Genomic DNA, 11,143 nt, shown 5'->3' with positions numbered 1-11,143 from the left:
ACAGAGGCTTTAAGAAACACACAGAAAGTCACGTGGTAAACAGCAGCCAAACACAACTTGCTTATATATGCTGCATTTCTGTCAAAGTCGGAGGTGGGAATTTCCCAGTTGACATTTCCGAAACTAAAAAAAGAAGGAAGGCTCGTTACACCATCATACCAACATTATAATGCTCTGCGTGGTGCCAGTTCTGTTGAAGCCTATGGGGGATGCAAGGAGAAGCACACTAAAACTCAACAGATCTACATCTTATTACCTTTGATGAAGAAATTCCTCTACCAAATGAAAAAACACACTTCAGAGAATACATCCCTGACTGATTTTTACAAATGTGCGCATTCGTTTATTTGATGTTGGTCTCCAAATAGTATCCAAAGATGATTATATACTGTTAGAGGCCCAAAGAGGTAAAAGTATCCAATATTTCACAAACAAAGCAAAGATTAGAGAAAAGTACACACAATGAAAACAGATTTGTGTATCAGAACTTTGCTTTTACTTGTTTCCTCTCCCATTAATCACCTCACTACCCCTCAGATTTATCTTGTGACCCTTCGAAGGGGGCCCGACCCCCAGGTTGGGTAAAACCTGACTAACTGTATATAAAGAAGTTAAAACTAGCTCCACTGTGACGGGCTACAACAGCAAAGCTTATAATGTCATCTAATATGTCAGTCACGGGACAGTTTTCAAGAATGAGTACTTTTACTTTTATAATATAAGTAAAGGATCTGAGTACTTCTTCCACCACTGCCCTTTTGTATATTTAGTTATTCGTCGCGATAAACGTTCCTCTTCCTCGTGCCACGAGGACACACGACTACGATGCAAGAAATAGGGAACCATATCCACAGTCCTCCTTCTGTGCAAAGATGCATTCAAAAGTCCAGCCAAAGCTAATATGAGGCTTCAGCAGTCTCAGTTAGTCAAATCAAGTGGGGGCAAGGGCAGACTTAGTTATTTGGGGGCCCTAGGAAAACCTCCCTTGTACCTTGAGAGCAGGGTTATACTCCTTGTGTTTATACTACATTGGTTGTCTGCATACACGGAAATGTTAACACACGTTTGTTGACGCAAACGGTCCACACATATGGATGAACACATTTTGGGCTGCACACAAAGAAAGGGTCCAGGTGGGCCCCGGAGGACATGGACAGGTGACAAGATTCATGTCACGCAGACGATTGCGGAGTCGCAGTTATGCAGATGTGGAAAGTATCATTTGCGCTTGATTCTCATCCTTTCCCTATAGGCTGAGTGAGAATGGTTTTGGATGATACCTGGACCAGACAGTGGTGGAAAGTCACTATTTCACATTTACTCAAGTACTGTATTTAAGTACAATTTTGAGGTGCTTGTACTTGAGTATGTCCATTTAAAGCCACTTCACACATCTTCCCCACAACATTCAGAGGCAAATATTGTACTTTTTAATCCACTGCATTTATTTGACAGTGATACAGTATTTTCTAGTTACTTTGCAGATTAAGATTTTACATACAAAACATATGATCATTTGCACGTTATGGCAAGGTATATAAGATAGAATAGAAATGTAAATTGAAATGTTTTATATCCAAACATCATTGCTAATCTATCTGTTAGTTTCATGTAGTTTTGTCCCACAGAGGACAATGATACCCACTTTTTGTGGCTAACAGGGTCGAGAAGCTTGGACGTGGGCGTCTAATTAAGGGTGCATAAGGTCAGAAGTCCCTGAACATTTTACACTGCAGTGTCAAAATGAAGTCTCCTCTCTGTGCAACTTAACCTGCCTCCTTTATCTGCCTGCTGGTTCAATAGTTTCACAGATCAGTGTGATTATGCAACTTGAGACTAACACAACACTTTGAAAAGATGCAGAGGTCTCATGTCTGTAACCTCTTCCTCTACACAGGCACACACTAACATTTAGGTTTCATAGGGGCAACCTATCTTTTGACCTTTTGAACACACAGTTACTTAAAGAGGCTGTAACCGGCTACACATGTCAGATCAATCCTTCTGCAGCCTGCCGATGGACTGTTCATATTTCTGTAGTTGACTGTTAACCAACAGGCACATTTTGAACAAATGAACAGTATCTTCTGTCTTACAATTGCCACAGACACAAAAGATTTTCCGAAAGGATAATAAACATTTAAAACGGTTTAAAGATGTTTTTAGAACTCATGAAGAAAAAAAATGGCGTCTTATATATTCTTACGCCATTATAGTGTGTTAATGTGTTATAAAGCATTTATTAATTGATTATATACTGAATGATAAATAGGGGGATAAAGTGTTACCCACATTTCTGAAAATACAGATAACAATGGATATTCAATCAATTTGGATTTCCCACTTAAGATTGTAACAGTTTGCTAGCAGAAGTTTATTTCACCAAGCTGTAACTGTGTGGGTCTATTTAAGAAAAAGTGACATGATTGTACATATAAGCTTGTTATATAATCCAGAGGCCGATGAGCTCTTCAGTGATGCTAAGATGAGCCTGGAGGAACAGAGTCTGTCAGGTTTTTGGGGGGGAAACAGTTGAACATGACACAGTCAGCAAGACTTACTGTGGGTGTTGAAGGTTGTACGATGCTTTGAAGTTCACACAGCCAGCGTCATAGTCCATTGGTAGGTAGTCAGTTCCGCCACTTCCTCTGAGCAGAGTGAGTGGAAAAAAATAAGAGTGAGGCAACCAGAAACAACCAGGAGAGAAAGAAAGAAAGACAGAAAGAGAGACCAGGATAGAGAGTCATGGACGCACTGAGAACAGGCGTGTTTGTGCTGTTTGTGCTCCTGGTGCCTGTTTCCTGTAACGGTAAGTTACACAAACACAAAACAGCTATTTTCTAATTGAGTTTGACAAAAGAGCAGAAATGTTTGTATATGTGATCGAGGACACCTATATCACCTGGGTGGTATTGGAAAGGAGTCAGTAGGTGTTAAGAGACTGATGCTGAATCAATTTAAAACTAAACTCCAATGTGTTTCGTATTTACGCCCTGATATAGAAATCTTTGTTATCTTCCATAAACACAGGCCTTCTCTGATTCTTCTCTGATCGCTGCGTTCAACCCTTTATTACTTTATTACACTTTTTGGGTAAATAATATCTATAGGGAGCAGTATACATTTGGGATCACCTCTCTAATTTCTGTTTCTGAGTCACACACAAGATTAGAGGAGATATTTTTTCCACACAGTATTACCTTAGATAATACAAGATAAGGAAATTAAGACATGAGAGAATACTTACATTTTCCATTCAACATTATTAAAAATAGTTGTCTATATTTAGAACACTGGAAACAAAAATAAAATTATACACAAGCTTGGTGTATATTGAAGTCTGATACACAAAATAACCCTGTTTATTGCTCTTTATTTTTACATACTGCAGAGGCACTTTGGTTATTTTATTCTTCTTACTCTGCCTTTTATAAGCTTTCATTCACTTGTTGGTCTAGGTGTAAATCAATCAATATGTGGCTTACTATAATTCAAAGCAGTGTCAACATAACATATACAATAATGCTCTTCCTTTCTTTCCTTTGGATTTAACTTGAGAAGTTAGAGTTTTCATGAGCAGAACTTTGTGTGCATTTGATGTTTCCTAGACTTTCTCTTTTATGTCGTAGTTAGGGAAGGTGGTGAAAAAATATTTTCCAAATGATCAAAAACCACTTTCAAGTCCTGTCATGTATTTCAGTCAGATTCATCATGATGAAGGAATTACAAGAAAGCATGCATGAATAAATCATCTTCCTCCAGACAAGTGAATTTCCACTGTAAGCTTTCTGCAGCGTCTTGTGATGTAAGAAGATAAATAATCAAAACTCCCACAGCAGAAAAACACACTATATTATGTAAAGGAGGGTTGCTGCCATGGACATATTTATATATTTACTTTACTACTTTGCTGTATCCTTGTAACCTTGTGACCTTTTGAACGCCAGGATTTCTCAATTCCTACTTGTTGATGATATCTTGCTTTAAAATAAGACGGTGTAGTCCCTCATTCGTCCTGGAGTGTTCTATCGTAGAAAAGACGATATCTACGATATCTTGCTTTATATCAAGAAATGTCAAAATACGTGTTTATTATATTCACCAGGCTGAGTCACTAAATATCGATCAGGAAATGTGTGAAGTGTTAGCTTTAATAAAAAAGAGAGTGATTAAAGCACAGTACATAAATAACATCCTGAAACCATTAACATCCTTTTGTTTCAACTTTAAGTAGCTTTACGGGTGGAAAGATCATCTTATTCCACATTGTCTGACAGTGTAACATATTGATTGTGTATCAGCTTGTTCTGTCTCTTCATTAAAACTATATCATGTTTACACTGAAGGAAATATTCAGACCCAAGACTGGACCACCATTCCATGAAATGGAAGTATTTTAGATGTTTTGTGCATCATTTTATACACATTTCCTCAAAATTCAACCTGAAACTTTAAGATCTCCTCTAAAATTTAAAATAAAATTTTGTGGGTTTGAACAATGTTTGGCTGCACACTAAGAGTTTCTTGTTAAGAGGCTTTTAAAGGAATAGTCTGACAATTTGGAAAATATGCTTATTTGCTTTCTTGCCGAGAGTTTGATAAGAAGATCGATACCACTCTCATGTCTGTCCGTGAAATATGAAGCTACTGCCGGAGCTGGTTAGCTTAGCATAAAGACTTGAAACAGGGGGAAACAGCTAGCCTGGCTGTCCAAAGGTAACAGAATCCACCTAAGAGCACCTCTAAAGCTCACTAATCAACATGTTACATCTCATTTGTTTAATCCATACAAAAACTGAGAACTTGAACTTCTAAAAACAAGCTGTGCAGGCAGCCAAACATGTTTCAAACCCACAAAATTTTGTTTTGAAAATTCTACTGAAGATGAAGTTTCCAAAAAATAAATAAAATGTCTAATGTCTGAATTTTGGGCAAATGTGTACAATATAATGCACCAGACATCTAGAATATTTTCATTTTATGAAATGGTCCAGCCATAAAAAATTAGAGACTTGGTTTCATCTTTGTGCTAAGCTACACTAATCGGCTGCTGGCTCTAGCTTTATATTTAACGTACAGACATGAGAGTTGTTTCAATCTAATTATCTACAAGCATTTAAGCATATTTCCCAAAATGTCAAATTAACCCTTTCAGGGTATTATTAATTTCATAAAAAGGTTACCATGTTTTTTTTGTTTTTTTTTTACATAAGAATGAAAAACAAAAAGATCAAACTAAACTAAAAGCTCAAGAGTTGCTTTGTCAACAGTCAATTTTTAGACTCAAGCTCAGCCTAAACTACTCATTCAGTAACAGTAAATACACAAATTGCCTTTTTGAAGTACAAAAATAGTCTAAGACTAGTAGAAACGTTACATCCTAAAGCAACTTTAGATAATCAAGATGAGGAAGTTATAGCTTCAATGAATCACCACCACTGTCTACGTTCTCACAGCATGGCTTCTGTTCCAACCGCACACCGAGATAAACAAGCTTTACCAAAACCTCAGAGCAGCCCATCACACTCACAGGAAGACACTTATCTACTAAACTGCACATATGTAGTTTCTTATTTCCTGTTTCAGGGGTCTTACTCAATTTTCGTGTGTCTCACTTTGTTGCTATTTTCCATCCCATGTTGCTGAATGGATATCCTGTATGTTATGTAACAGATGTCCTACTTTTATAGTTTCGCCCTAAAGTCAGAGTGAAGCACTCAAATCCTTTTACAGACAGTTAGTTAAAGTACTAATATCATAACAAATAAGAAATACTTCCTTAAAATACTTAATTCCAAGTAAAATTTCCTGTATGTAAAATCATTTTACATAAAATAAGTTACAGTAATAAATATCATAATAAATAAGAAATACTCCATTAGAGAGTTTTTCATTTTTGTTCATTGAGATCAATGAAGATTGATTGATCATGACTTTTACCCGACATCAGTGATATTTGTCTGATGTTAAATATTTTATTATTATATTATTATTCTTCATACCCAGTGGTGGAAGAAGTATTTAGAGCCTTTGCTAAAGTAAAAGTAGTAATACCACACTATTTAAATACAAAATTCTGTAAAAGTAAAAGTCCTGCATTCAAAATGTACTTAAAGTATCAAAAGTAAAACTGGTTTCTTTGATAGTGTTTTATTGTGTATATATTATATAACTGAAAATTATATAATCTAAAAACCTTATTTTATTAAAATGTATTAAAATTCTGTAATTGCAGTAAGGATATTATATTATTTCCATTTAAATAAACTTGTTGAGTGTCAGTAGCTTGAAACAAGAAAAAATAAGGCAGGTTGCTGCAGTAATTATGAAAAATTACATTATAGAAAATACTTGAAGGTTCTTACAGCACTGGCAGATTTAGTCACTTAAAATAAGATATTAAGGACTCAATTATGGATTAAAATTACTCAATAAACAGATTTTGTGGAATGCATCATATTTTATAAAACTATAAAAAATATGTTTTAAAAGTAAAATCTTAATCTGAAACATAGTAACTTTAGGTGTCAAATAAATGTAGTGGAGTAAAGAAAAAAGTAGAATATTTCCCTCTGAAATGTAGTGGAGTAGAAGTATGAAGCAGCATAAAATGTAAATACTCAAGTGAAGTGCAAGTACCTCAATATTGTACTTAAGTACTGTATTTGAGTAAATGTTCTTAGCTACTCCCCACCACTGCTCATACCTATATAGGCTACGTATTGTATAGTACATATACTGTAGATATCTGTTTCTACATCACTGTACTGCACTCATTATTTTTGTAAATACGTATTCACAGATATTTGCACAATTCTTGGATACAGTATACTCCAAGGTATTGTTATGCATACAGTATGTTTATAGTGTTTGTTACAATGCCATTTATTTATTTCATAGTTCCTTTTCTGTTTACCACTCAGGCTGCCTTTTGTGCTGCTCTAATGTGAATTTCCCTGCTGGGGATTATCTTTATCTTTATTATGTTTTTAGACATGGATCTGCAAGGTAAAGTAACTGGTATCTACGCCAGGTGGTTTAAAAAAGAACATTTCCTTCTTAAAAAGTATGTAGTGGAGGAAAAATCTCACAAAATAACATTGAAACCCCTCAAAAATGTACTTAAGTGCAGAACCTGAGTAAATATACTTTGTCACCTCCAACATCTGCCTGCAGTTAAATATTTCTCCCTTACTGTTTGTCCTGCAGAGGTTTTTTTCACTAACCCGGTCATCTGCTACTTCCTGGACGGGATCCTGATTATTTACTGCATCATTGCCACTGTGTTCTTCTTCAGAGAAAAGGTGAGTTATGGCAGAGGAAGTTCAGGCTTCAGGGTTACCAGACTGGGGCTAGGTAAAGATAATTAGTCGATTCATTTAGTTTAGTTGTCTGACAGAAAGCTACTTGATGAGGATTTCTGGTTAAGGCATCTTAGACGTAAACATGCACTTGTTTTTCTCTGTTTTTTCATCATCAAAAATGTAATAGCTCTGAGTCTTTTGACTGTTGAACAAAGTAAGCAATTTGAAGCAGGGCTGCAACTAACAATTATTTAAATGAATCTGACAATTATGTTTTTTGATTAATAGATTAATGTATTCAGATCCTTTACTTTTACTTTAAGTAAAAGTACTACTACCACAGTGTGAAAAAAACTCTGTTACAAGTAAAAGTCCCACATTACACTGCAAAAGTATGTGAGTGTAATCATGAAAATGTACTTAAAGTATTAAAAGTAAAAGTGCTCAGTACAGAAAAATGTTTATTAATATTATATATCATATCATCAGACCAAAGTGACACCGTCACAATGCTTGTTTTGTCCAACCAACAGTCCAAACCTCAAAATTATTAACAATACATTTTAATTATTAAAATAATTTAAAGGAAAATCCACATATTTGTGAAGATTTAACCATGAAATTACTTAAATGATTATCAAAATAGTTGCTTATAAATTTTCTGTCAATCGACTTATTGATTAATCAACTAATTGTTTCAGCTGTACTTGTATATACTGCTGGGAAGTTTAATTTATAAGAAAACATGATATTTTATAAGATCTTTGTATGTTTTATATGCAAAAATCTTAATTTGTAAAAGTAACTAAAGCTGTCAAATAATTGTAGTGCAGTTAAAATACGATATTTGCCTCTGAAAAGTAGAAGTAGAAAGTGGCATGTAAAGAAAAGACTCAAATTTGTACTTAAGTACAGAACTTGAGTAAACGTCATCTTCAATCGCTTGTTTTGTCTAACCAACAACCAAGAAGCTACACTGAGAATATTTTACATTTTTGCTCAATAAATTAATGAAACAATTAATCAATCTAATTTGAAGACATAAGTTTCGGCTCTTGTAACTTCTGATGGCAATTTGTCGTGATTAATCAATTGTTTAAACAACTGAAAGATTCGGTAAGTTGCAGACGTGTATGTACTGACTTTTAAAAATGTTTGTTATATTTCTTTCTTCCTCTCGGTGTAGTTTTCCAACGTCCCCCCTGTGGCTGTTGCAGAGTCTGTAAGTGTCCATGTTTTCCAACCTCACATAATCTCCTCAGTGTCTTTATATTTGACTTTATATTTATTATTGACTGATCTTCTTGAATATGTGCATTGCAAGCTTATTTCACTTTTTTGTGTATTTCTCACTGAAAGCAGGCAGAAAATGGAGCCATTTACCAGGTAAGGAGAGCTCTCGCTCTTATCTCTGCTGCTCTGCTGGAAGGTATTTGTTTATAATTTCACATTTCCTCTCTTAGGAGCTTGAGAGACCAATGGATGCAGATCCTTACCAGGTGCTTGAACCATCAAAAGGAAAGGTAAGTCGCCTGCTGGCTGTTAAAGGTCACATTCTCACCTGTTCTGGCGCCTAAACTGTCAATCATCATGTTTTATTTTATCTCTAGAAAAAACCTGTCAAGAATAGGAAATCTGAGGTAAGCTGATTAAATCACTCACATTAGTCTTTTACAATCATAAATGTTGAACAAAATAAACTTTCTACAACTGTGGGATATGGTCAAAATAAAAGGAAACGTGTAAGTAAAACAGTCTCTTTTTAAAAATGTTTGTTAGGTGCAAAAGTTAAAATGCTTTGTTCCACTTCTGAAGATGTGGTTATAGCTCTGCTCCTGGTGGCAGGACACATTTATTTTAAGCAAAAGCTCCCTGATGCAACTCCAAGTACATTCAATCAACATTGTTTCTGTCCATTCTTCAAAGAGTAAAAATAATCCTAATAATCTCAAACTATTTAAATGTGCTCTCATTATGAAACATAAGCAGACATTTTGACTTGTTATAACAGGAAAAACACAGGTCTCACTAACATTAACGATGGCTCTGTTCTAGTCAAGTGTCCCAGTAAGTCACGTCAGCGTGACAGCGAGCAACAACACCAGGACCCTGAAACTGAAGCAGCTGAATGGAATTCAGCCATCATTAATTTTATTATTTAAACCTGTGATTTTCCTACTGTGACACGTCAATAAACTAAAAAAAAAAAAACCTCAAAACACTCTCTGAGAAAGTGTTCCCACTTTGAAATCCAGGATGATTTACTATTTAAGACATATTTCTTTTGATTTTGGCCATATCCAACACGTGACATCAAGGGCTAAATGTCTACCTGTTTCCATTACAAACAAAACAGTGGCTGATTGTACTGTTTGTCATGCCATAACCAATGAGCAGAAACAAACTAACAGAGTCATCTGCAGTGTTTTATAATTAGAGGTGGGCCAGAGGGTAAAACATTAACCTTTGGGTGAAAAGAGCAGAGGCGCCATTTAATGCATGTGGTTATTGTTTAGGCTGTCATCTACAAATAGAAGTGATAACGAGACATCACTTTCGGCACATTTCACTATCTGTCTTGTTAACAGGTGGCTCACCACCTCTGCTTTATCTGTGGTCATTGGGAATGAAAAAGGTGCAGATCTTCTCCGCCCTGGTGTCACCAGATAAAGAGCTGCTGGTCTAATCAATGCAGAGCTTTAACTTTGTCTCTCCCCTCTACAGTCGACCCAAGCTGCAAAGAAGAATAAAGACCCTAATGAATCTCTGGTCCTCACTGCCTTAACTCCACCTCTGTCCCCCACCTGATGTCCTGCATGGTCTCTCCTGTGTCCAGAGACAGCATTGCTAATTAGATCTGAAAGGATTAGCTGATTAATCAATTAGTGGATCAAAAGATGACAGCAACTGCTCAACTCTCTGGATCCAGCTTCTCAAAAAAGAGGATTTGCAGCTTTTCTCTGTTTTAACTGACAGCAAATGAAATGTCTTTGGGTTTTGGACTCTTGGTCGGACAAAAAGATAAATTTATCAATAATGAAAATATGTGTTAACTCTACTGTAAGTTCCCAAACTGCTACAGCCAGACAGACATTAAACTATTCATTTTTGCATTTACATATCACCCATATTTTGTCTAAAAACAGTCTAGCCCCGTCTTGTCTCACGGTTATGTAGTTTCACTAAATAAAACATAATAAAAAATGTAAAACATGAAAACAGTGTAGCCATGCTAGCTAGCGGCTACATGAGGCTGTAGTTAGACCAGGCACAACGTGCTAATGCTAACAATGACAATGCTAGCATGCAGATGTGCAGCATATATTCAGTGTTGTGCAAGTTCACACTTCACAAGAGCTGGCTCAAAGTTCAGTTCACACGGATTAAAATTAACTAGTTCACGTTCATAATTCACAAATGTGAATTTTGAACTAAATTCAAAGTACCAAAAAAATCAACTAGTTCATTTCTTCCGTTTTTCGTCCTTTACAAAAAGCGGAGTTTGACTTTGGTGGAGGAACTTCGCGGCTGTTGGCTCGTGGTCTTACCCTTTAATGATTTCTTGTGATCATCATTCACTCGCAGATATTTCCTAAAACCGGTCGGATGCTTCAGCTCGTGTGTGATTTCAAAGACCTGTGACCCAAAACATCTGCACAGTGCGTGAGCGCGCGGGACTGAACGACGCTCACGTTCACTTCATTAATCATCAAACGGATGCGTTCAAGTTTTCATCAAAAACAGAGCAACTGGCACAACCATGCACTGTATAAAACACTGGCTATATTACATTGGTGTAATATTCACTTTGTTCATCATGTTATTTAGCATGTTAGCAT

The 11,143-nt window shown here is 35.9% G+C and overlaps 1 protein-coding gene across 2 annotated transcripts; it reads left to right on the top strand.

Annotated features, from left to right (window-relative positions):
* The first annotated feature begins 2,655 nt into the window (after nucleotides 1-2,655).
* On the top strand, nucleotides 2,656-10,421 carry LOC122885413 (T-cell surface glycoprotein CD3 zeta chain-like). 2 transcript variants are annotated; one of them, XM_044216456.1, is made up of 7 exons: nucleotides 2,656-2,809; nucleotides 7,210-7,304; nucleotides 8,491-8,526; nucleotides 8,667-8,690; nucleotides 8,768-8,827; nucleotides 8,915-8,944; nucleotides 10,029-10,421. In XM_044216456.1, exons 1-7 carry the CDS (start codon nucleotides 2,746-2,748, stop codon nucleotides 10,110-10,112), a joined length of 393 nt encoding a protein of 130 aa, XP_044072391.1. In that variant the 5' UTR covers nucleotides 2,656-2,745; the 3' UTR covers nucleotides 10,113-10,421. The 2 variants fall into 2 exon arrangements, with proteins under 2 accessions (XP_044072391.1, XP_044072390.1); XM_044216455.1 differs by having other exon boundaries at nucleotides 8,664-8,690.
* The last annotated feature ends 722 nt before the right edge of the window (nucleotides 10,422-11,143 follow it).

The sequence above is a fragment of the Siniperca chuatsi genome, linkage group LG12 (assembly GCF_020085105.1).
Source record: "Siniperca chuatsi isolate FFG_IHB_CAS linkage group LG12, ASM2008510v1, whole genome shotgun sequence".
NCBI lineage: Eukaryota > Metazoa > Chordata > Actinopteri > Centrarchiformes > Sinipercidae > Siniperca > Siniperca chuatsi.
Note: the sequence above shows the minus strand (reverse complement) of the source record. Positions and strands in the feature narration are given on the sequence as shown.

Coding starts and splice junctions, on each gene's coding strand:
- LOC122885413 (XM_044216455.1), top strand. CDS start 2,746: ATGGACGCACTGAGAACAGGCGTGTTTGTGCTGTTTGTGCTCCTGGTG. Junction 2,810..7,209: donor GGTGCCTGTTTCCTGTAACG/GTAAGTTACACA, acceptor TTTGTCCTGCAG/AGGTTTTTTTCACTAACCCG. Junction 7,305..8,490: donor TGTTCTTCTTCAGAGAAAAG/GTGAGTTATGGC, acceptor CTCTCGGTGTAG/TTTTCCAACGTCCCCCCTGT.